Source organism: Oncorhynchus mykiss, chromosome 14, assembly GCF_057628025.1.
Source record: "Oncorhynchus mykiss isolate SJ-2025 chromosome 14, ASM5762802v1, whole genome shotgun sequence".
NCBI classification, from domain to species: domain Eukaryota; kingdom Metazoa; phylum Chordata; class Actinopteri; order Salmoniformes; family Salmonidae; genus Oncorhynchus; species Oncorhynchus mykiss.
Genome location: NC_143035.1, coordinates 13,025,500 through 13,052,500, shown reverse-complemented (window position 1 = coordinate 13,052,500; position 27,001 = coordinate 13,025,500). Strand labels below are relative to the sequence as shown.

Sequence of the window (27,001 nt, the reverse complement as noted above, 5' to 3'; positions counted from 1 at the left end):
CTGGTTCCTCTCTAGGTTTCTTCCTAGGTCTTGGCCTTTCTAGGGAGTTTTTCCTAGCCACCGTGCTTCTACACCTGCATTGCTTGCTGTTTGGGGTTTTAGGCTGGGTTTCTGTACAGCACTTTGAGATATCATCTGATGTACGAAGGGCTATATAAATACATTTGATTTGATTTGATTTGGGTGTGGGTGTGTGTATGTAAATCCAGTGTGCATAGAAAAATGCAGTATATGGTATGTGGGTGGTGGTCGGGAAGGAAGGTTACCTGATATAACCAACCTGGGCTGTGACCTTCCATGTATCAGCTGTTCTGATTAGGAGAAACAGCCAGGTACAGCAGTGAGGCCCGGCTGGGCAATATGTGGGTATTATTTCATTGAGAGGTTGATCAATGAGATTTGAACATTTATTCACTTTCTCAAAAAGACAGCCAGAAGTTTGTTGAATTTCCAACGTGTTATCACTATGCTTCAACCAACTAAAAGCACTACCAAATTCCAATGGAAAAACAATGTCTGATTGTTGGTTTAATTGTCGTCTAAATGTGTTATCACTGCACTTTCAACCATTTCAAACCACAACAAAGTTAATATCGGAATACAATCTCAGATATTTTGTATTTATATCAGATTAATGTGTTTAGCAGAACCAAATGACCTGGATTGCAGTTGAGATTACATTACAAGTCCAAAGTAATCAATGCTTTGAAGTTCTGCACAGATTATTATAGCAATTTCGTGAAGATCTCCACAGACCTGCAACCTTTGCAAGCTATCTTGAACATGCACTCTTTCTATGATTACATAAGAAGACATCTATAGTTACAGTAACCTCAAAATGTAACCATGGATGTGTTACTCATTTTAAGGTTGATTAAATACTGTTACATTAGCTTGTAAGATGACCTTAACTTCAGGCTATTTACTGTATCACAAAAGTCATATTAAATTGTGTTTCATTGGCAACACAATCAAATATCAACATTTAAAGTATATCTAATTCTTGGATTGTTTCATCTGATCCACTGTATTTCAATGCATTTGATTTAGTCATATTCTTTAACTTAGCTTTTTGGTTTAGATGGAGAACTGAATCCAACATATACATGATTAATTTCTAGACAAACTGGAAATAAAGCCGGACTAAGTCAGTGGCACAAATGGAACTATCCAAGCAGAATATACAAGTAACTGCCAAAATAAAGGAAACACTTGAGTAAATGAGGGATAGAAAGTATACTGAAAGCAGGTGTTTCCACACAGGTGTGGTTCCTGGGTTAATTAAGCACCAGGGGATGTTTTAGGGTCATGTACTAAATTGCCCAGTTGCCCTTTATTTTGGCTACCACGGCTAGAAGAAGAGATCTCAGTCACTTTGAAAGAGGTTTCTTTCAAAAGAGCGTAGGGGGTTTAAAGGGTGTATGTGTGTTTGTCAGTCACCAGATCTCAACCTAATCAAATACTTACGGGAGATCCTGGAGAGGGGCTTGAGACAGCGTTTTCCACCACCATCAACAACAAAAAACGATTATTCTCATCGAAGAATGGTGTCACATCCCTCCAATAGAAGTCCACAACACTTGTAGAATCTATGCCAAGGTGCATTGAGGCTGTTCTGGTGGCTCGTGGTGGCCCAACAAACTATTGAGAAACTTTACGTTGGTGTTTCTTCTATTTTGGCAGTGACCTGTACATCTCCTTCAGAAGTTGATATTTCATTGTCTTGACAAACAAACACATTTCAATGCCCTGCTTGTCTATGTGGTATGATGTCTTGAATTCACGTCTCCATCTCAACCAAAGTTAAAGAATATAACTAAATCTAATCTAATCAAACTTCTTTGGATGCACTTTAAATGACGTTTCATTTGATTAAGTCCTATTCATTGACTTTGTTATTAACGTGAATCCAACATATTAATTATTAACTTGAAGATTACATTTGAAATCAACCAAAGCTTGAAACCCCAACTCTAGGCCTATATGTATTGTCTATTTTTAGTTGAATTCTGTCGTCGAATTGAAACAATAGCTGTTGATTACTTTGTAAATGCTATATAGGCCTAAATAGTATAATTGATTATATATGTAATAAAGTATGGTTACATTTAATTTACTCTGTTAAACCGACCCCGAGGAACGACTTCGATAGCAACTGTGAATCGATTTAGTTATTAAGAGATCTCTCAATAATCAATCTCACGATAGCACATTGGTAGTAGTCAGTGACAAATATAAAAGCTAAACAGGGCTGAGTTTGGTTAAAAATTCGGGAGTGGCAATGCGCGCAACCATCCTGTCTGAACGCAGGACTCGACATCAATACCGTAGCCTATGGGTTAGTGTGTTGTAACTTTTCTTAGGGCTATCGTGGGCTAACAGTAGGCTATATTGGTCATGTTTGCATAACATGTTTATATATCTAAAATTACCTTGTGTGAAAAAAAACATGCGTGAGGTTGTGCCCGAGGGGGGCGGGACAAGCCGAGGCTCTCAATGTCGGAGAGCGCGCGCTGACATCAATCTCACCATGCGCAGCGCCCAGAAAAATGTCTCTCTAAATTTTACCCATCAACTCCTTCTGTGTGTTTACCAAATAGTCCCAGTTCTTATCTAAAAGGCATCCCCAGAGCGCCGAGGTGTAGATGAGTTCCTCCAGGAAAGTCACCGTGCTGCTTATGCTGGTGGTCCTGACAGTGCAAGGTAAGACAAGCGTTTTGAAGAAGTGGGGATGTCGGGAGAGTTTGGGGAGTGCAGAACCAACTTACAAATGAGAGATCTGAGCGCTACTGCAAACTTCACGTAGTATAATATAGGCTAGGTTATTCATCTCACAGATACATTCATTATGTATTTTCTGTCTTATTGTAAGCAGTTCGCGTTGTTGGTGGGTTGATTTTTCTGATTGTGCGACGAACTAGAAACCCCGTTTTTCAACCCGCAGCATTGTACGGTCAGAAATTTAGCCATCATCTCCCGACAGAAATGTACAAATTAATCGTAATGATTGCTGTGTTTGCCCGTTGAAGCTTTTCAACAAAGTAGGCTAATTGTCTTTTGAGTGTGGTTCTGCGGAAACCACATAAATAAACGCTAATCTGTTTTTTAAAGGCTACAAAAGTTGGTTATAATCACATATTCTGAGAAAATTTAATAGAACATGTAATGTCATAGGGCCTTGCAGCGCTATCTATTCAGATTAATATAGCGGCATGGCTGTGGTGGCTGGTGGCACTTTAAATTGGGAGGACGGGCTCATGGTAATGGCTGGAACATAATGAAAGGAATGGTATAAAACACATCAAACACCTTGTTTTCCAAGTGTCTGATAACATTCAATTTACTCCATACCATCTATGATCCTTCCTCCCCCCACAAGACTCCTCTACGGTAGGCTATGGTTTGTCATCCCAGGGGATGAACTGTGGTCGTGACACTACGTGCCTTCAAGCACACGGAACCTATGTTTTCAGTTTTTACTGCATGCCTGTCCAGAGATTCGTACACTATTCATGCTGAGTGTGTTACTGACGTATCATTTCAGCTCTGCCTCTTCAAAACAGATGTAACATGCTAAAATAAATCTATACCTCCAAGCCACACTAAAGTGCACCTGACCTAACTTTCTGTGCCAAGCATTATGTACCATGACCGTGTACGTTGTGCATCACAATGTATACCTGAGTTAAATAGAACTGTCCATTCCAGAGCTGTGAGTTGACTCACATGTGCCTGTGATCTGGAAAGTCTGGGGTGAGGAGCACAGAGTACATCTCATCCTGTCTCTGCATTCTACTCTATAAGTCTGTTCTGTTCCCATCTACATTACCGTTCCATTCTGTTCTGTTGTTCTGTTTAGTCATTCGCAGTTCCACTCTGGTCTTTTCTGTTCTGTGTCACAGCTTTCTGTTCTTTGTTCTCATCTCGTTGCCCAGGGATGGTTCTGGTTCTATATCTTGGTGTGTGTGTGTGTGTGTGTGTGTGTGTGTGTGTGTGTGCGCGTGTGTGTGTGAGACCCTTCCTGTAACACCGACACCATTCTGTATACATCTGGCCCTTCTTTGGACACTGTGTTAACAAACCTCCAAACGAGCTTCAACGCCACACAACACTCCTTCTGTGGCCTCTGTGGCAACTGCTTTAAATGCTAGTAAAACTAAGTGCGTGGTCTTCAACCGATTGCTGCCCGCACCAGCACGCCCGACGAGCATCACTACTCTGGATGGTTCTGACTTAGAAAATGTGGACAACTACAAATACCTAGGTGTCTGGTTAGACTGTAAACTCTCCTTCCAGACTCACATTAAGCATCTCCAATCTAAAATTAAATATAGAATCGGCGATGTCATCTACAAAATAGCCTCCAACACTCTATTCAGCAAACTGGATGTAGTCTATCACAGTGCCATCCATTTTGTCACCAAAGCCTCATATACTACCCACCTCTGTGACCTGTATGCTCTGGTTGGCTGGCCCTCGCTACATATTCGTCGCCAAACCCACTGGCTCCAAATCATTAATGAGTCTTTGCTATGTAAAGCCCAGCCTTAATCCCGTTCATTGGTCACCATAACAACACCCACCCGTAGCATGCGCTCCAGCAGGTATATTTCACTGGTCATCCCCAAAGTCAACACTTCCTTTGGCTGCCTTTCCTTCCAGTTTTCTGCTGCCAATGACTGGAACGAATTGCAAAAATCACTGAAGCTCCCTCTCTAACTTTAAGCATCAGCTGTCAGAGCAGCTTACCAATCACTGTACCTGTACACAGCCAATCTGTAAAAAGCACACCCAACATCTTGCTCTTTTGTACCCCAGTATCTCTACTTGCACATCATCATCTGCACATCTATCACTCCAGTGTTAATGCTAAATTGTAATTATTTCACCCCTGTGGCCTATTTATTGCCTACCTCTCTACTCTTCTACATTTGCACACACTGTACACAGATTTTTGTCTATTGTGTTATTGACTATACGTTTGTTTATGTGTAACTCTGTGTTGTTGTTTTTGTCGCACTGCTTTGCTTTATCTTGGCCAGGTCGTAGTTGTAAATGAGAACTTGTTCTCAACTGGCCTATCTGGTTAAATAAAGGGGAAATAAAATAAAATATTGCATTCTGATCCTGTGTGTGTGTGTGTGTGTGTGTGTGTGTGTGTGTGTTTGTGTTTGTGTTCCAAACCTGCTACCTGCAGACTGTGCCATACAGTCCCACTGTAGAAGCCAGTGAGAGACTGGGACACAACTCTCTCTCTAATGGTGTGTAGTGTCTTTACTATCATTAAATTGAATACTTAGTTTTTATCAAAGATTCTCTGTAATTAGTATTACGCGATCATACTGATTAATCATGTAACTGTAATTAACTAGGAAGTCGGGGCACCAAGGAAAATATTCAGATTACAAAGTTATAATTTCCTAATATAACCTTTCAGATATTTTATATCTGATCAATTAGTCTTCGAATTAATGAATTATTTACTTTAGTCTCATTCCAAACGTCATAAATTGTTGGTTATCTGCACGAACCCAGTCTTCACTATGAGTCATCCATTCATCAATTGTCTTAAATCATTTATTTACTAAGTAATTCACAGAAATGCATAAACAAACAGTAGATAAGTACAAGGAAATGATAACGGAGTTTCCCTTGTGGGATAAACCGGTATCGCGGCTTGGTGGAGAAAAGGGGAAGTGGGGGTCAACTGAGATGAGACACTACAAAGTTGATATAACAATTGAAATGCTAATCCTTTGCACATGAACGCTCACTCATTCAGGAACAATTGCAATCAATATATATATATTTACGCTCAGTGTGTCGTCGGGATCATTGTTGAAAAGTTAGTTTCTGTTGGAGAGTTTTCATCCTCTCACTCGCTCTCTCTATCCTGGTTTAAAGGGGTAGGTTAAGAGCGACATTCATTCATGTTGTTGCAGAATGGATGTTTCGGTGGGTTGTCATTCTTCGCGTTCAATGATACCGAATTCCTAGCTGCAGACTAGTAATTCATATCAAAGACTTGTTCTTATTCTGTCGGTATCAATAGTCTAAGAGTTTAATCATGTGGTATGGTTAAAAGATTCAGCAATGGTCATCAGCCTTTGTCCCCTCGTAATGGAGAAAAACATGGTCTGGTGAGAATTTCTCAAAGTTGGGATTTATTCAGAATTGCAGAAAAGGGCCTGTCCCAGGATGCCCGACCCTAACTGGGCTCATGGCCGGTCCTCTGATTTAGTTCAACTCAAAGGGGAATTGTAGTTTCCTTCATTAAACAGTCCAAAATCACATTACACAATTTTACAAACAGTATCACCCTCACTCATTCATCTTATACAACAATTAGATGTAAACCTAATGTCTGAGGCTATTATATAAACAGCGTTATGGTAATGTGGCCACACCGTCTCCCATGAGCTTCCCCAAGTTGTAACAAACGGACCAGTTCGTAGCTGGATTCTTCACCGATCTTTTATACCTTCTCCAGGAACATAAATGTTGTTCGGACCTCAAGTTCTGTGAGGTGGAAGAAATTCCTTTGTTCTCTATGAAAACTCACTCTGTCTCTACACTGTGTGGCCATGAGGCTCTTTGACCACAGCAGCCTGGTTGTAGGAGCAGAGAGAGGGGGATGGTGCTCGCTGTACCATAAGAGGGCAACGTCATGACAGGTGTTAGTGGGAGTCAGAAGGAAGTGTGTTTATGAGGAGGACTGTAAATCCACCAGGATTCACTTCACCCATTGCCCTTTACTTGTTCTGGACAGTTGCAAGACAGATGGTGTTTCTACTGTACTATAGTGTATACAGGCTATTAACCTGGGATTAGATTCTGAAAAAGTAAAAGTAGGAGAACATCGTAATAAGCCTTTCTGAGGTTCTCATCTCGGGTCCTGTCTGTTTGACATGAACATGGACACAGAGACACTTTCAATTCAATTCCATTCCATTCAGTTGTTTTATTTAATTATGTGGACCCATTTGTGTTATAGTGAAGGCACAGAGACCTCTCTCTCTTCCTCTCCTCTCTCTCTTCCTCCCCTCTCCTCTCTCTCTTCCTCCCCCTTCTGCCTACCCTTTCCCCTCCTCACTATCTTCCTCCCCTCTCTCTCTCTCTGCCTACCCTCTCCCTCTCTCTCTCTCTCTCTCTCTCTCTCTCTCACGCTCTCTCTCCTTCCCCTCTTTCTCTGCCTACCTCTCCCCACCTCATCCTATCCCGCCCCCCATGCCTTCCTCTCCTCCCCTCCACTTAGGTGCCATGGTGAATGTGTGGGCTTTGTCTCAGTCAGGGCTGTATCCTGGTCAGTGTGTAGATTAGAGTGTACAGTACAGTACAGTAGAGGAGGTCCATTCAGCCTCCCATACTGAGGCATTAGAACAGGTATTGTCTCCATCCTGTGGATTGGTGGTTTGTCTCTGTAACAGAGGAATTGCTGATCCTGCAATCCTAGGATTTGGGGTATTTATAGTGAGGGACAGAGACTGGATGAGGGAATTTGGAGTTAAGGAAGGACAAATAGGTACAGTAGAAAGAGGCCGTCAGAGTAATGTGTATTCATAATATTTAAAGAGTGCTTAAGAGTCCACTCCCAAAGTCCTAATTCTACTTCTGGCCTTAATAAACATAAACCTACGCCTAAACTGAAACCTAAGCTTATAGCTTCATCTCCACCAACCCTTTCCTAACCCTTACATCCATCCCCAGTCTAATGACTGAACCTTTCCCAAACCCAAATGGTCGCAAAGCAGTGCTGCGTTTCTCGGTGGTGCCTCTCCCACAACCCCTATAGTAAAACTACAGCCCAATTTGCCTTTTTATGGTGTTTATTTTTTCTTATGTTTGTGTGGGTGTTTGTGTGGATGTGTATTAGTGTCTCAGAGGTTCACAGATCCTCTTAACATGATTGCTGTGCGATTATTGCTCGGCACTTCGGTCTTAGACACACACACACACACACACACACACACACACACACACACACGGTGGGAGCCTCGTATCACCGCGATACCCACCACAGCTTAGCAAACCCCCCTTACCTCCCCCTGCCTCCCTCCTCCTTCCCATGAATGTCCGTTGAGACATTCCAGTCTTCTGAACTGAGGACAGACTGAGTCACGTCTGAGGATAGAAAGAGGAGAGGATGGGGGGATGGAGCCTTGCCCGGAGGAGAGAAAGAGGAGAGGATGGAGGGAGGGAGGGAAGGAGCCTTGTCGGAGGAGAGAAAGAGAAGAGGATGGAGGGAGGGAGGGAAGGAGCCTTGTCGGAGGAGAGAAAGAGAAGAGGATAGAGGGATGGAGCCTTGCAGGAGGAGAAAAAGAACACTCCAGAGCAGGAAGAGAAGGGTGTCTCCTTCCGTCTTGATGTCTCCTTCTCTTCCTCCCTCTCTATTTCCTTTGGTTCTTACCCTCATCTCCCTGAATAACTCTTGCTGTGCTGCCTCTAGTTGTACTGTGACAGTAGACTGGCCAACATTACCAACCATGCATTTAGCAAAGTGGCCAATAGCGGCCTTGCTACATATAGAGACAGCATACCTGTATACATATGATCCCTTTTCAATCCCTTGCACCATATTCAGAATGTTTAGAATGTTCTGAATGTTCCTCGACATCCACTCCTGTCTGCATGACTGCTGCCTGACTGCATATGTACATTTATGAATCATGACGCAAACACCACTGTGCTTTCAACTCAACAATACTGGCTGCCTACCTTTGTCACACACGTTTGGGAAGCCTGTAGATTCTGTTGTGCGCTGCAGTCCAAGGCCACTACGTCTCCTGTGGAATTCCATCCTCGTAAACCGCCGTGCACGTGTCTCTGAGTGTGTGTGTGTGTCATCTGCGTCTGTGTGTGTGTTTGCCCGTGGTGTGGGGCAGTTGGAGTGTGAGAGGTTCAGGGCAAGGTTGTTTTGAGTAAAAGGGTATGGTGTTTGTTGATGGAGATACACCATCAGCTCCTGATGACCTCAGGTAGCAGGCTTACCACACAGTAGGCTGGCAGACATTCGCATAAGCTCCTCACTGTGGACATTCAGCATGCAAGAGGGCAGCAGATAGGAGCAATATGGGGAGTATGGTAATCAAGGGTGGATGGATAGAGAGGCAATGCGCACACAAGCCCCCCCCCCCCCTCCCCCCCACACACACACACACACACACACTGCTTCGTGGTCAAACGTTCAGTGATCACATTCATTTCTCTAGTGAATCATAAAGCATGTCACAAACACCCTCAATCTTACTCTCTTGGACAAACGCTAACGCACACATGCACACACACACACACAGACCAATCAGAGCCATCAGCTTATTTTTGGTCGTAATTAGTTCCTTTGGAGCGGGCGACCCGCAGCCTCACGCATCTTTGTCAATCACGTCAAGCACACGTCTGTTCAAAGGGCTCTCAGCCAATGAGGTTTCAGCCCTTTAGGGTTCTCTGCTCCATTTTAACAGAAAGGGACACGCTGCTTGGCTTCTTAACTCCTAATCAATGTGGCCGTTGAAAATATGTCTGCTTAGTGCTTTCTAAGAGCTGTCTCTGAGAGTCAGGCGTAGATTCAGTCAGATCAACTGTTTACCGGCGATAGCCCGCCACCCAAATAGCTGATGTTTTGGCGGTGTCGGAGCTGGAACTGCGTTGGAGCTGTCAAATCGGTGAGCAGCTGCTCTTGATCATTGTCATGAAGCCACACCCGTCCCACATGTTAGAAGTTCAGAATGAGAAAGTGTAGGCTATATAGAAATAATGACGCTCAAATTGAAAATCATTTAAACTAAATCATGTGGATTTCTATCAGCTTAATGGAGGTGTAGATCACACCTCACATTCCAGTGTCTGAACTTGTGAACAAGAATGCATGGGATTTCTCTTAATAATTAGGGCTGAGATCCCGCTAACGGGATCGGAATGACAACAGCCAGTGAAAGTGCATGGTGCCAAATTCAAAACAACAGAAATCCCATAATTAAAATTGCTCAAACATACAAGTTTTTCACACCATTTTAAAGATGCACTTCTTGTTAATCCCACCACAGTGTCCGATTTCAAATAGGCTTTACGGCGAAAGCACCACAAACGATTATGTTAGGTCACCGCCAAGTCACAGAAAAACACAGCCATTTTTACAGCCAAAGAGAGGAGTCACAAAAATCAGAAATAAGAGAGAATGAATCACTAACCTTTGATCTTCATCAGATGACACTCATAGGACTTCATGTTACACAATACATGTATGTTTTGTTCGATAAAGTTCATACTTATTTTAAAAAGTCTCAGTATACTTTGGCGCGTTATGTTCAGTAGTTCCAAAAACATCCGTTGATTTTGCAGAGAGCCACATCATTTTACAGAAATACTCATAATAAATGTTGTGTTATACATGTGTCCGATTTCAAAAAAGCTTTAGGGAAAAAGCAAACCATGCAATAATTGGAGTACGGCGCTCAGAGCTCAAACAAACCAAAAAGATATCCGCCATATTGTGCAGTCAACAGAGGTCAGAAATAACATTATAAATATTCACTTACCTTTGATGATCTTCATCAGAATGCATTCCCAGGAATCCCAGTTCCACAATAAATGTTGGTTTTGTTCGATAATGTCCATCATTTATGTCCAAGTCTTTAGAACCTTGTTTGATACTTCTACTCTGAAGTGGGGGTGAATGAGAGGGGAATGAGTCAGAGGTCTGCCAGAATGCCTTGAGCTCGTGATGCTCTTTCACGTGAGAGCAAGCTCTGTTCCATCGCAATTCTACAGACAAAATAATTATCCGGTTGGAACATTATTGAAGATTTATGTTAAAAACATCCTAAAGATTCATTCTATACTTTGTTTGACATGTTTCTACGGACTGGAACGGAACTTTTGACATTTCGTCTGTGCCTAGTGAACACACTTCGTGAGTTTGGATTTGTTTACCATGGACCCCAGCCATAAGAAGTTTTAATGCGACTCTGTAAAGCCAATGGCATTGTCCACTTTAGGTATAACCCAGAAGCAGCTTGTGGATTTGAAAGATCTAACACAGTTCCACCTCCGACTTCGCCAAAACAACCGCTATGCTGATGTCGGCTGAAGTGGATCTGATTGAATTAATCCCCTAGTCTTAGGTTGTACTGAGATTTGGGATAAAGAGTTGATGGATCAGGAGGAGGACATATACATACGTCTGGTTCTGGGTTTCTGGTTCTCTCTCCATAGTTGCATACAACACACAAACACATATCCTTGCGTCTTGACTGAGCCATGTTTAATGTGACAGCTGGCAGTTTCTGTCACAATGATGTCACCAGTGGTTGAAAATTGAGAGGGTATTATTAAGTCTGTATGGTGTAAGGAACCTTCCAATCTACACAGAGAAAAATAAAGAAAGAAAGAAAGAAAGAAAGAAAGGATGAAGAAGGGGGAAGGAAGGAACAGAGGAAATGCATTTCTTTTATTTTTCAGTGTGAACAAAAGGACCAAATAATGAACAGATTATAATTGCCCTCATTTCCCCTACCCAATTAGGGGTTTAAACAAGGTTCTCAGAGCGCAGCCAATCAGGGACCAGTGCTGTGTTTTAATGTCGGCAGGTAGCGAAGACAGAAATTACAGCCATCCACTGGGCTCTCTCTGGAGAGGAGATCTTTCATTAAGCTGTAAGACTCAGCAGCGCTCGGCGCCGCTTTAAGTGACCTCAGAAATCTTGTGGAAAGTTTGTCTGGGATCTTACTAACTTCTTCAGAATGTATTACTGTAACATGGAACATTAGGGCTGTGGGAAACTGTAAGAAGGTTCTGACATGTACCCCTGGTGTCACGCCCTGGCCTTAGTTATCTTTGTTTTCTTTATTATTTTGGTTAGGTCAGGGTGTGACATGGGGGATTTATGTGTTTGTCTGGTCTAGGGGTTTTTGTATGTTTATGGGGCTGTTTCCGTTCTAGGTAGTTTATAGGTCTATGGTTGCCTAGATTGGTTCTCAATTAGAGGCAGCTGTCTATCGTTGTCTCTGATTGGGAACCATATTTAGGCAGCCATATTCTGTGGGTATTTTGTGGGTGATTGTTTCCTGTCTTTGTGTTCTCTGCACCAGATAGGACTGTTTCGGTTTTGCCACGGTTGTTGTTTTTGTAATTGTGTTCATGTTGAGTTTCTCATATTAAAAACCTTGAACTCTAACCACGCTGCATTTTGAAAGCCGTTACAGAATCACCCACCACAACAGGACCAAGCAGCATGGTAATGGGCAGGAGCAGGAGAGGCAGCGATGTCAGGAGTTTTGGACATGGGAGCAGAATCTGGACTATACAACTTGGGAAGAGATCGACAGGTGAGAGGACGACCCAGGGAGGGTGCCGGAGCCCGCCTGGGATTCGCTGGAGCAGTGCGAGGAGGGTTACAGGAGAATGGAGTTGGCGAAACGAGCACGGCAGCGCGGTAGAAAGCCCAAGAGGCAGCCCCCAAAATGTATTGGGGGGTTGCACACAGGGAGTATGGCGAAGCCAGGTAGGAGACCTGCGCCAACTTCCTGTGCCTACCGGAGAGCGAGAGAGACTGGGCAGGCACCGTGTTATGCTGTGGAGCGCGGGTGCATAGCCCGGTGCGGTACATTCCAGCTCCTCGTATCGGCCGGACGAGAGTGGGCATCGAGCCAGGTAAGATTGGGCAGGCTCGGTGCTCAAGAGCTCCAGTGCGCCTGCACGGTCCGGTAAATCCAGTGCCACCTACACGCACCAGCCCTCCGGTGGCAGCCCCCCGCACCAGGCTTCCTGTGCGTGTCCAGAGCCCAGTACTCCCTGTTTCTCCTCCCTACACTTGCCCTGAGGTGCGAGTCCTCGGCCCAGTACCACCAGTGTCGGCACCACGTACCAGGCCTACAGTGCACTTCGCCTGTCCGGAGCCGCCAGAGTCTCCCGCCTGTCCGGAGCCGCCAGAGTCTCCCGCCTGTCCGGAGCCGCCAGAGTCTCCCGCCTGTCCGGAGCCGCCAGAGTCTCCCGCCTGTCCGGAGCCGCCAGAGTCTCCCGCCTGTCCGGAGCCGCCAGAGTCTCCCGCCTGTCCGGAGCCGCCAGAGTCTCCCGCCTGTCCGGAGCCGCCAGAGTCTCCCGCCTGTCCGGAGCCGCCAGAGTCTCCCGCCTGTCCGGAGCCGCCAGAGTCTCCCGCCTGTCCGGAGCCGCCAGAGTCTCCCGCCTGTCCGGAGCCGCCAGAGTCTCCCGCCTGTCCGGAGCCGCCAGAGTCTCCCGCCTGTCCGGAGCCGCCAGAGTCTCCCGCCTGTCCGGAGCCGCCAGAGTCTCCCGCCTGTCCGGAGCCGCCAGAGTCTCCCGCCTGTCCGGAGCCGCCAGAGTCTCCCGCCTGTCCGGAGCCGCCAGAGTCTCCCGCCTGTCCGGAGCCGCCAGAGTCTCCCAGGATCCGCCTCTCAGTCCTGAGCTACTCCTCAGTCCTGGGCTGCCCCTCAGTCCGGAGCTGCCCCTCAGTCCGGAGGAGTTTGTTTAGTGGAGTGGGGTCCTAGTAGGGTTGCCAATCCTAGGTCGGCGGCGAGGGTCGCCGTTCCTAGGAAGAGACTAAAGCGCACAAAGACTATGGTGAAGTGGGGTCCAAGTCCCGCGCCAGAGCCGCCACCGTGGACAGACGCCCACCCAGACCCTCCCCTATGGATTTAGGTGTGCGGCCGGGAGTCCGCACCTTTGGGGGGGGAGTACTGTCCACGCTGCATTTTGGTCCTCCTCTCCTTCGACGGAAGAAAGCCGTTACACCTGGCCAAGATGTCTAACATGTACCCCAGGCCAGTTCAGGAGACTGTTGGGAAATGTGATTCTCCAGAAGAACACCCACATTAATTGTATAGGACTTGAGTGATGTTTGAGACACATTTAGCCACATTTGACATCTACATTTATAATTTGGTCAGTTAGCAGATGCTCTTAATCAAATCAAATCACATTTTATTTGTCACATGCCCATGGTTAGCAGATGTTAATGCGAGTGTAGCGAAATACTTGTGCTTCTAGTTCCGACAGTGCTGTAATATCTAACAAGTAATCTAACAATTACCCAACAACTACCTAATACACACATGTAAGTATATGGATGAGCAATGGCCGAGCGGCATAGGCAAGGTGCAATAGATGGTATAAAATACAGTATATACAGTGAGGGGAAAAAAGTATTTGATGCCCTACTGATTTTGTACGTTTGCCCACTGACAAAGAAATGATCAGTCTATAATTTTAATGGTAGGTTTATTTGAACAGTGAGAGACAGAATAACAAACAAAAAAATCCAGAAAAACACATGTCAAAAATGTTATACATTTATTTGCATTTTAACGAGGGAAATTAGTATTTGACCTCTCTGCAAAACATGACTTAGTCGGGCCCAGCTTTGATGCACCTGTACTGACCTTGCCTTCTGGATGGAAGCTGTGTGAACAGGCAGTGGCTCGGGTGGTTGATGTACTTGATGATCTTTTTGGCCTTCCTGTGACATCGGGTGCTGTAGGTGTCATGGAGGGCAGGTAGTTTGCCCCCGGTGATGCGTTGTGCAGACCGCACCACCCTCTGGAGAGCCTTGCGGTTGAGGGAAGTGCAGTTGCCGTACCAGGCTTTGATACAGCCCGACAGGATGTTCTCGATTGTGCATCTGTAAAAGTTTGTCAGGGTTTTAGGTGACAATTTCTTCAGCCTCCTGAGGTTGAAGAGGCGGTGTTGCGCCGCCTTCACCACACTGTCTGTGTGAGTGGACCATTTTAGTTTGTCTGTGATGTGTACACCGAGGAACTTAAAACATTCCACCTTCTCCACTGCTGTCCCTTCGATGTGGATAGGGGGTGCTCCCTCTGTTTCCTGAAGTCCACGATCATCTCCTTTGTTTTGTTGACGTCTGGGCCAGCAGCCTTGCGAGAGTTAACACGATTAAATGTTTTACTCACATCAGCAACAGAGAATGAGGAGGGGGGGGGTTCAGTCTTTGTTAGCGGGCCGTGACGGTGGCACTGTTTTACCCTCAAAGTGGGTAAAGAAGGTGTTTAGTTTGTCTGGAAGCGTGATGTCGGTGTCCGTGACGTGGCTGGATTTTTTTTGTAGTCCGTGATTTCCTGTAGACCTTGCGACATACGTCTCGTGTCTGAGCGAAGAATTGCGACTCCACCTTGTTCCTGTCCTGGCATTTTGCTTGTTTGATTGCCTTGCGGAGGGAATAGCTACAGTGTTTATATCCAGAAGTCTTTCCATGGTTAAATGCAGTGGATCGCAGGTTTGGTGCGAATGTCGCCATCCATCCATGGTTTCTGGTTAGGGTAGATTTTAATAGTCACAGTGGGTACAACATCTTCAATGCACTTCTTTGTAAACGCACTCACCGAGTAAGCGTATAGGTCAATGTTGTTCTCTGAGGCTGACCGGAACATATTCCAGTCCGTGTGATCAAAACAATCTTGAAGCGTGGCTTCCGATTGGTCGGACCAGCGTTGAATGGTTCTCGTCACCGGTACACCCTGTTTGAGTTTCTGCTTATAAGACGGAAGGAGCAAAATGGCGTCGTGGTCGGATTTGCCGTAGGGAGGACGGGAGAGGGCTTTGTATGCATCGGAACTTAGAGTAGCAGCGGTCGCATAGCGCAATAAATGCTGGAAGAATTTTGGTAGACTTGTTCTCAAATTTGCTTTGTTAATATCCCCAGTTACAATAAATGCAGCCTCAGGATGTATGGTTTCCAGTTTGAATATAGTCCAGTGAAGTTCCTTGATGGCCGTCTTGGTGTCTGCTTGAGGGGGAATGTAAACATCTGTGACTATAACTGACGAGAATTGTCTTGGTAGGTAAAATGGCCGGCACTTGATTGAAAGGAATTCTAGATCGGGTGAGCAGAAGGATTTGAGTTTCTGTATGATGTTATGATTTCACCATGAGTCGTGAGCATAAACCACTGCCCTTCCTTTTCCCAGAGAGGTGTTTATCTCTGTCGGCGCGATGCATGGAGAAGCCCGGTGGCTGAACCGATTCCGACAACATATCCAGAGAGAGCCACGTTTCTGTGAAACAGAGAATGTTACAATCTTTGATGTCTCTCTGGAAGGTAACCCTTGCTCAAATGTTGTCTACCTTGTAATTCTTAGGGATCGGCGTCCCGCTAGCTGGACACCAGCCGACAACATCCGGTGAAATTCCTAGGGAGCTCAATTAAAATAAATAATCGGAATATTAAACATTCATGAACATACAAGTATCTTATATAATTTAAAACTTACATTTTTGTTAATCTAACTGCGTTGTCTGATTCACAATAGGCTTTATGGCGAAAGCATACCATGAGATTGTCTGAGGACGGCGCCCCACCTCAACATATTTTTCAACCAGCACAGGCTTCATAAAATCACAAATGGTGATTAAATAAATCACTCACTTTTGAAGATCTTCCTCTGTTTGCAATCCCAAGGGTCCCAGCTACAACATGAATGGTCGTTTTGTTAGGAAAATCCCCAAAAAGTCTGTTTTAGTTGGCTCCTTCGATTTCAGTAATCCACTCGTTCAACAGGCAGACAAAGGAGTCCATAAAGCTACCGCTAAACTTCGTCCAAGCAAGTCAAACAACGTTTCTATCTAATCCTCATGTACTCTAAAATGTAAATGAACTATACTATTTCATTCGGAATGTAGTATGTTCAATAGGAAAGCAACATTTGTAAGAGTGTGCCCTCTCCCTCGCGCGCCGAAAGACCTGATATTGTTCCGGTGACCTCCTCACCAGAACTCCAAATTCTTGCTTGTTTTTAAAAAAAAAAGCCATATGAATTGCAATCTGGGAGACTGATTTACATAGGAACAATAGGTTTCCATTATAAGAGCCTGGGACCTCAAAAACATAATTCTGGTTGGTTTTTCTTCGGATTTCCGCCTACCTTATCAATTATGTTATAGTCTCAGACATTATTTTTAACAGTTTTAGAAACTTCAAAGTGTTTTCTATCCAATGCTACCAATTATGTGCATATCCTGGCCTGAGTAACAGGCAGTTTACTTTGGGCATGTCAGTCGGGCGTCAATTCAGGAAACTAGACCCTATCCCTAACAAGACCAAGAGACTGACCATTGGCTAGTAGTATACTCGCGAGAGGTGTGTATGTCTATGGAGCCTTGCCAGGTGGCCGCTTCGTCTGCCCCTTCTGCGGCGTTGTTGCTTTGGATCACCTACTGGAATTAGCTCCATTGTCCTGGGTGGTGGTCCGAACAGAGTATCCGCTTCGGGACAGTTGTATTCCTGGTAGTAATTTTGATAAGTTGACGTTGCTCTTATATCCAATAGTTCTTTCCGGCTGTATGTAATAAGACTTAAGATTTCCTGGGGTAACAGTGTAAGAAATAATATATAAAAAACAAAATTCTGCATAGTTTCCTAAGAACTCGAAGCGAGGCGACCATCTCTGTCGGTGCCATGCTACATGCCAGAGCCACTTACAGTTTGTGCATTCAACTAAGGTAGATAAAACAGCTACATATCACAGTCATTGAAAGTAAGAACTTTCCGCAATATAGCAGCATATTAGCCTGGACCCAAATCAGTTTGTACTTTTGCCTACTCCGTTGACATTTTCAAGCCAAACATGTTTTGTGTGAGAATTCCATAAGGAGTTGGCAAGAGAGCAGCAACAGACTGGCACCCAGCATTACCATACACACTGAGTGGACAAAACATTGTAACACACATGCTACATTGGTTAGGTCAGCGCTGTCCTTTGTGTGTGTCTTTAATGTGGAGGGAGACTGAGAGTGCCAGATCCCTCTGAAATAGAGTATCTAAACAGAGACGTAAATATACACTGAACCATTATGAACGCCTGCTTTTTCCATTGCATAAATGAACCAGGTGAATCCAGGTTAAGAACACATTCATTAAGAACACATTCTTATTTACAATGACGGCCTAGGAACAGTGGGTTAACTGCCTTGTTCAGGGGAACAGAATATTTTTTTACCTGGTCAGCTCAGGGATTTGATATAGCAACCTTTCGGTTACTGGCCCAACGCTCTAACCACTAGGCTACCTGCCGCCCCTTTAATCGAAGGAGTGTCTTTGATTTGACGGCCTGCACATGCACAGTTGGGCGCCAGACGACCGTGCCAGGCGACCGTGCCAGACGACCGTGCCAGGCGACCGTGCCAGGCGACCGTGCGCCTGGCACCTACTACCATACCCTGTTCAAAGAAACTTTTATATTTTGTCTTGCCCATTCACCCTCTGAATGACACATATACACAATCCATGTCTCCATGAAGATGAAAATGTGTCAGTTTGTCGCTTTCACAACGTTGGAGTAATAACATGTTCAACTTCTTAAGACATTGGTTCAGATCAGAGAGGTTGTGCCTTTTAGATTAAGACATTGGTTCCGATCAGAGAGGTTGTGCATTTTAGATTAACACATTGGTTCAGATCAGAGAGGTTGTGCCTTTTAGATTAAGACATTGGTTCAGATCAGAGAGGTTGAGCCTTTTAGATTAAGACATTGGTTCAGATCAGAGAGGTTGTGCCTTTTAGATTAAGACATTGGTTCCGATCAGAGAGGTTGTGCCTTTTAGATTAAGACGTTGGTTCAGATCAGAGAGGTTGTGCCTTTTTAGATTAAGACATTGGTTCAGATCAGAGAGGTTGTGCCTTTTAGATTAAGACATTGGTTCAGATCAGAGAGGTTGTGCCTTTTAGATTAAGACATTGGTTCAGATCAGAGAGGTTGTGCCTTTTAGATTAAGACATTGGTTCCGATCAGAGAGGTTGTGCCTTTTAGATTAAGACATTGGTTCAGATCAGAGAGGTTGTGCCTTTTAGATTAAGACATTGGTTCAGATCAGAGAGGTTGTGCCTTTTAGATTAAGACATTGGTTCAGATCAGAGAGGTTGAGCCTTTTAGATTAAGACATTGGTTCAGATCAGAGAGGTTGTTCCTTTTAGATTGAGACATTGGTTCAGATCAGAGAGGTTGTGCCATTTAGATTAAGACATTGGTTCAGATCAGAGAGGTTGTGCCTTTTAGATTAAGACATTGGTTCAGATCAGAGAGGTTGAGCCTTTTAGATTAAGACATTGGTTCAGATCAGAGAGGTTGTTCCTTTTAGATTGAGACATTGGTTCCGATCAGAGAGGTTGTGCCTTTTAGATTAAGACATTGGTTCAGATCAGAGAGGTTGTGCCTTTTAGATTAAGACATTGGTTCAGATCAGAGAGGTTGTGCCTTTTAGATTAAGACATTGGTTCAGATCAGAGAGGTTGTGCCTTTTAGATTAAGACATTGGTTCAGATCAGAGAGGTTGTGCCTTTTAGATTAAGACTTTGGTTCAGATCAGAGAGGTTGTGCCTTTTAGATTAAGAGAACATGAACAAAGTTTGGTAACAGAACGACGGTTTCCGCTGCTTGTGCTTTTATTCTGTTACCAGTTAGGAGAGTACAGGACGGTGTGTGTGTGTGTTTGCGGGTGTATGTGTTGGTTATCTAGCAGTTCCCTTCCTGACCTCACCTCTCAAACCAACTGTATTGAGTGGAAGTTTGCACTGAGTTCTTAGTCAATATGTTTCTGAGTTAAATAGGAACCATGTTTTTCAAGAGTAATCTTAAACATCCAACTGGTGTGGATAAAATAGATGTGTGGTTAAATTTGGTTGGAATGTGGTACTGGCAGGGTTGTTGATTCAATACCTGTCTGGACCATATAATAACCTACAGAACACACATTATTTACTGTTAACTGTAAGTCCCCCAAAATAACATATTTTATGAATTCATTATTACCAGGAAATGTTTTTGTGTTGTTTTGGCCCGGTTTGCACTTTTAATCACTAAATGCTTTCAGCCACTCTACTCTCTGGTCACAGAATGGAGGGGTGATGCACTGATGCTCAAATCCACTGGTCCCAGTATCTAGGCTGTACTGGTGTTAGTTGTCTACTGGTGCAGAGGCAGACAGACAGACAGACAGACAGAAAGACCGCTGACAGACATGCTGACATACAGACTGCAGACAGACGGCAGACAGACGGCAGACAGACGGCAGACAGACGGCAGACAGACGGCAGACAGACAGACTGCTGACAGACAGACGGACGGATGGACGGACGGACGGCTGACTTTGGAGCTTGCAGGCGAGAGACGAGAGACTGGTGGTCTTTTAAAGGCTGTGTTCAATTAACCATGAGAGAGATGGGGGGAGATAGAGAGGGAGGGGAAAATGATGAAGGAAGAAAGGGAGTGTGAAGGTTAGAGGGAGAGGAGGGGAATTAAAAGATTGGTGTCCTTTGAAGCTATGGCCGAGGCGGGGGTGGAGGGATGTCCCAAGTGAGGCACGATTTTCTGCTCGGACAGGCGTGGGTTTCACGCGTTGTCCCCGGCAACCAAGTCACCAGTGGGGTAGGTTTTTGCACGTCACGAAATGACCTTCATACCTACTATGCCAGGTCTACTCTGAATTTAACAGGTTTGGGCACACACACACGCAGGCACACACACACACACATAACTGACATTGCGTTCCAGTCTGTGGGGATTTACTAAAAGCTTCCACTTGGCTTCCTCTGTAGAAACAGCTCCTATGTGTGACTCCTCACACACCGTACTTCGATGAGACACAACTTTCCATCCATTCACAGCAAAGAGCTATTGATTAAAACCTTAATGTGGACAAAGTGATAAAATGCTAAAGGTTGAATCATGACTTCTCCTCTAAGTCCCCTTCATTTAAAGCCTGACAACAAGGGATAATCTCTTTGTCGTGGTAATTTAAAAAGACACCCTACTATTTTGTAAAAGCACCCCCCCCCCCCCGAGTGGAGATTCTCTCTCACTCTCTCTCTCTCTCTCTCTCTCTCTCTCTCTACCTCTCAGGTTGTTTGTCATCCAAGGGGGAGGACAGGCTGTTCAGGAAGCTATTCAGGAGATACAATCAGTTCATCAGACCAGTGGAGAATGTCTCTGACCCTGTTACCGTGGAGTTTGAGGTCTCCATATCCCAGCTGGTCAAAGTGGTGAGACTCACCTGCATCATTACTGGAGCAAATAAGCATATACTTTTGAACTAATTACTTGATTATGTACAGGCTATGACGTCATGTTCACCCCCCCCCCCCCCCCCATCTCTTCTCAGGATGAAGTCAATCAGATTATGGAGACCAATCTTTGGCTGAGACATGTAAGTCAAGTTATCATCTGATCTAAGAACTGAGGTCTAAACCACAGTACAGCAGTTAGTGTAGTAGGCACTGTTAAAATCTGGTCTAAGATCTCTGTTTTCTCCTCTCTTTGTTGCAGGTCTGGAATGACTACAAGCTGAAATGGTTTCCCGTTGAGTATGACGGACTTGAGTTCATACGTGTGCCCTCCAATAAGATATGGAGGCCGGACATCGTCCTCTACAACAAGTGAGCTCAATATCTTTAACTATGTACATTATATCAATGTTCTCTTGTTGCTTTTCAGCCAACAGTGCTAAATGCTACACTAACCATCACTCATTGTCTCTTCTCCAGATCTGTGGGTGTTTTTTTGTTGCCATCAGTGATAAATGATATGCTAACTATCATATCTCCCCTCTCTTCAGTGCTGTGGGAGACTTCCTGGTTGAGGACAAAACCAAAGCTCTGCTGAAGTTTGATGGCACCATCACCTGGATCCCCCCCGCCATCTTTAAATCATCCTGTCCCATGGACATCACCTACTTCCCCTTTGACTACCAGAACTGCTCCATGAAGTTTGGCTCCTGGACCTACGACAAGGCCAAGATCGACCTGGTGCTAATAGGGTCAAAGGTCAGTAATCACATTGGTTAGCTAGTTTACTAACTCATTTGCTAGCTAGTTAGCTAACTCCACATTAAGAAAATGTGCTGGGTTTTTTGGCTAATTCAATGTGGCTGGGTTTATTGTTTACTTAGTAAATTTCAACAGGAAGTACTTCCTGGTCTTTTTTATGATGTAATCTCAGTCTAAACCCTCTTTATCTCCTTCTAGGAGAGAACTCCCTAGGCTCTGCTTCACTGCTAACATACTACTGTCTCCGTAGGTGAATCTCAAAGACTTCTGGGAGAGCGGCGAGTGGGAGATCATCGATGCCCCGGGCTACAAACACGACATCAAGTACAACTGCTGTGAGGAGATCTACCCAGACATCACCTACTCCTTCTACATCAGACGCCTCCCTCTCTTCTACACCATCAACCTCATCATCCCCTGTCTCCTCATCTCCTTCCTCACCGTCCTCGTCTTCTACCTCCCCTCTGACTGTGGAGAGAAGGTGACCCTCTGTATCTCTGTCCTCCTGTCCCTCACTGTGTTCCTCCTGGTCATCACTGAGACCATCCCGTCTACGTCTCTGGTCATCCCCCTCATCGGGGAGTACCTCCTCTTCACCATGATCTTCGTCACCCTCTCCATCGTCATCACCGTGTTCGTGCTGAACGTCCACTACCGTACGCCCATGACTCACACCATGCCGGCCTGGGTCCGGTCTGTGTTCCTGGGGTTGCTGCCCAAGGTGATGCTCATGAGGAGGCCTGTAGACCAGGGCTGCCCCTCCTCTGTGGGGAGTGGGAGAGGAGATGGAACAGGAGGGGGGAGTATTGGAGGTGGAGGTGTGGGAGGAGGAGCGAGGGGAACGGGGAAGAAGAGGAAAAACAGTATTGGAGGACGAATAGGGGGAGGGATAGGGTGTGTGCAGGTAGACGGGGGTGCGGTCGCAGCCGAAAGGGGGCAGGTGGGGGCGATGAACTGTGTGGAGTACGGTGAAGTGCAAAACAAGCCGAAGTTCCCCTGTAAGGGGAAAGAGGTGCCCATCCCCACCGTTCCCCCGGTGGTTCCCCCTCCTGCCCCTTCTGAGCCGGACCTACCCAAACTGCCCCGAGCTCTCAACGCCCCGCCCAACATCAACGCAGTGGTGGCCTTCTCCGTGGTGTCACCAGAGATCAAACAAGCCATCGAGAGTGTCAAGTACATCGCTGAGAACATGAGGACACGCAACAAGGCCAAAGAGGTAGGACACTTTGGGTTATTACATCATTATTTGTCAGTAACTACAGATGAATGCTCTGCAGTGTAGTTCTTTGTGAGCTGAGGTTTTGGATCACATCTAATAGTGAACCGAAGAGAGCAGAAGCATTCCCCAGTCCTTCTCCCTCTTGCAGCTTGTCCAGTGGAAGTGGTATAGAAAATACAAGCTGTAATTAGACTTCAGCTAAATGGAATTGGCAAATGTGCTGGGCCATGCACACACACACACGGTACATCCTTACACACACAGATTCACATTAATCCATGCAAACACAATTTCATACACACATTCTCACTCACAAATATTCTTACACACCCAGACCCAACTGAGGCAGGGTATTCTCTGATAGAGAGCCAAACTCCATGGGGTCTCATTCCTGCTTTCTACCTGGTTTAATCTGCAAAGCTGTTTGTGAGAGAGCTTCAGTTAGCTTCACCCCTCTCTCTGCATCTGGCTGATACGCTTGTTGTTGCTCAGTGTTTTCGCAGTCTTTTCTTGGTAAGGCTTGATCTCAGTGTTGAAATGATGCACACAGAACAGCCATACACACTTCAGGAGACAATGGCATTACTTCACCCTGAAGTAGTGGACCACAGCAGGCTGCATCAGGAAAACACACATCTGACCTGACCCAATCCTGATATATGCTATAGGGCTCAAGGAAAACTGGTATTTTGTTTCTCTCTCTGTCTCTTTCGGTCTGTCTTGTTCTCTTGCTGTTTCTTACGGCCATCCAAGAGGGAGAGGGAGAGAGAGAGAGAGGGAGAAAGAGAGAGAGAGAGAGAGAGGGAGAAAGAGAGAGAGAGGGAGAGAGAGAGAGAATTACATATGGTTTAAAAATAAGCTCAACTGGACACCTTAATGAGGCAGTGAATTAACTCAGATAGAAAGAACACAGGGCATTCTATGCCATTATAAAACCAATTCAAATTGAAATACCTATTAAAATTAAAATTAGGCTAAAACTAATTGAATATGTCATTGAACCAATTGCACTTCATAGCAGCGAGGTGTGGGGTCCACTTGCAAAACAAGATTTCACCAAATGGGACAAACACCCCATTGAAACCCTGCATGCAGAGTTCTGTAAGATTCTCCTACATGTCCAGAGGAAAACTACAAACAATGCATGCAGGGCAGAATTAGGCCAATATCCACCAATAACAAAAACTCAAAAAAGAGCAATTTAGTTTTGGAAACATCTAAATACCCCCCTCCCATATCATTACCAAGCCCTGCAATGCCAAGAGCTGGGCAAAGAAAGAGTCCCCTCATCCAGCTGGTCCTGGAGTTCACAAACCTGTTCTACTAACACACTGAAGCCTCAGGACCAGAACATCCAATCAATCAGAATAAACCAAATTTCAACACAGTCAAAACAAAACTTCTTGCTTATTGAGAAACATAAGCAGAAGCAGCAAGCAAAAGGCAGTGCTATCTGTCCCTAAATTGACAGTATACCATGGCTAACTATTTGACCATGATTACTGATCAAAACCTTACGAAAACCTTGACAGAGTACAGGCTCAGTGAGCACAGCCTTGCCATTGAGAAGGGTAGACACAGGAAAACCTGGCTCCCTGTAGAGGAAAGGCTGTGCAACACTGCACAACAGCAGAACCTGAGACGGAGCTGCATTTCCTGACAAAATGTCAAAAATATAAAACAATTAGTAATTTCCCCAAATTTGAAACCCTTATTCAAGGTTTCAAAGACCTCTCTGATAGGAATAGGCTACCCCTCCTGTTGGGGGAGGACGCAGAGAGCTGTGGGTTGGCAGCACACTACTTTGCTGCCTGCCATAAGATGAGGGACAGTGTCTGACAGACCAATCAACCTGCACATGTCCTCTACTTTATGCTTATTGTTATTGTTCAATGTATGGTTATTTTGACCCTTGGTTATTGTTGTTACTGTTGTCCCGTTAACAATTTTGATTCTTATTATTTTAATATTGTAAATATCCAAAGTAAGCTTTGGCAATGTGTACATTGTTACGTCATGCCAATAATGCAAATAGAATAGAATTGAATTGAAACTTGAGAGAGAGACAGGGAAAGAGAGAGAGAGAGAGAGAGGGGGGGAGAGGGAGGGAGGGAGGGGGGGAGAGGGAGGGAGGGAGGGGGGAGACGGAGGGAGGGGGTGGGAGAGGAGAGGGGGGAGGGAGGAGAGGGAGGGAGGGGGGGAGGACGGAGGGAGGGAGGGGGTGGGAGAGGAGAGGGGGGAGGGAGGAGAGGGAGAGAGGGGGGAGAGGAGAGGGAGGGGGGAGGGGGGAGAGGAGAGGGAGGGGGGAGAGAGAGGGGGAGAGAGAGACAGGGAAAGAGAGAGGGGAGGAGAGGGAGGGGGAGAGGGGGGGAGAGGGGAGGGGGGAGGGGGGAGAGGAGAGGGAGGAGGGGAGAGGAGAGGAGAGGGAGGGGGAGAGGGGGGAGAGGGGGAGAGGGAGGGGGAGAGGGAGGGGGAGAGAGAGGGGGAGAGAGACAGGGAAAGAGAGAGGGGAGGGGAGGGGGAGAGAGGGGGAGAGAGACAGGGAAAGAGAGAGAGAGGGAGGGAAAGAGAGGGGAAGAGATTACTTCCCTTTTGAACTTTTAAATCCCTGCTTAACCCTCCCCTCACATCCCTTTCCTTCTTTGTCTTACAGTATTTCCAATTGCCTTTAATGATCTGTGATTCCCTGTCCTCTGATGAGCTGTGCCCCCCCCTCCCCCTCCCCCCCAGGTGGAGGATGACTGGAAGTACGTAGCCATGGTGATTGACAGGATCTTCCTGTGGGTGTTTGTGACGGTGTGTATCACTGGAACTCTGGGACTGTTCCTACAGCCTCTCATCGGCTTCTTCACATGAACCATGACACTACTCTTTTCTCCTTTCTTTATTGTCTTTCTGTTTCCGTTATCCTCTCATTCTCTCCAATCGTCAATTTTTCTATTCTCTCTCTCACACTCCCATTATGTATTTCCTCTTCTACTGGCATTTATTATCTTCCTGTCCAAAAGCAGGAAAAATACATTTATTTGTATTTTTTAAATGGCATTGCCTCATTATAACCAGTTATTTACTGTGTAACCCTTTTCTTAGGACAACTACATTCTTACTGGTTAACATCTCTGTTACTACCCCTGTATTATGCCAGTAGAGAAGTTAGTTCTTGTTCTAGACATGATGCCAAACGGATCTAGAATATGTAGCTCTGTGCCGTATGTAGTCAGGGGCTGACTGAAGGAGTAACCACACGATGCCTCTTTCTTAATGGCATACTGTTCATGTTATGATACTGTAGTCTACTGATTTGTTCATGGTATAAATCTGTTATATCTCTATCTTCTATACCTATCTTCACTCCTGTGCTATGCTTAAGGCTAGGAGTATTTCCTTACCAGGAACAACTCTATGGAAATACTCCTGTTATACCTTCTATACAGTACCAGTCAAAAGTGTATTTTTTAAACTATTTTCTACATTGTTGAATAATAGCGAAGACACCAACACTATGAAATAACACATATGGAATCATGTAGTAACCAAAAAAGTGTTAAACAAATCAAAATCTATTTTATATTTGAGATTCTTCAAAGTAGCCACCCTTTGCCTTCATGACAGCTTTGCTGTAGAACACACAAAACACACACACACACACAAAATAGTTTGTGTCCAAGTTTTTGACTGGTATTGTACAAAATATATAGATTATGCATGATTAATGATGCTAACTTTAAATAAGGTTTCTGTACAGACATGGTTTTATGACTTTAATATACCATGATAGCATGTTTACATATCACACTGGGGTTGGCTAACCACTCAATGTAAATGTACAAACTGTAAAGACACTTTGGAATGCACGTTGTAGATTAAAACCTCTCTGTAAAAGATGTGAAAACCCATCCTGTCTGGTTTCTTTCATTGACAAGGTGTCAGCGTGTAGTAACGTGACTGTTATACGATCTCTGACTGGGGATTGGTGGAAAATCACCCTTTGCTTCTCTGGAATC

At 45.0% G+C, this 27,001-nt stretch overlaps 2 protein-coding genes across 2 annotated transcripts in view; one reads left to right on the top strand and one right to left on the bottom strand.

Moving 5' to 3' along the window:
- The window catches only part of LOC110488820 (signal-transducing adaptor protein 1), a 172,597-nt gene that overhangs the window by 120,735 nt on the left and 24,861 nt on the right, over nucleotides 1-27,001 (bottom strand). The window lies entirely within an intron of this gene.
- LOC110488814 (neuronal acetylcholine receptor subunit alpha-3) lies at nucleotides 2,477-26,892 on the top strand. The gene is made up of 7 exons (XM_036942962.2): nucleotides 2,477-2,703; nucleotides 20,856-20,995; nucleotides 21,115-21,159; nucleotides 21,279-21,388; nucleotides 21,568-21,775; nucleotides 22,029-22,994; nucleotides 25,728-26,892. Exons 1-7 carry the CDS (start codon nucleotides 2,646-2,648, stop codon nucleotides 25,851-25,853), a joined length of 1,653 nt encoding a protein of 550 aa, XP_036798857.1. The 5' UTR covers nucleotides 2,477-2,645; the 3' UTR covers nucleotides 25,854-26,892.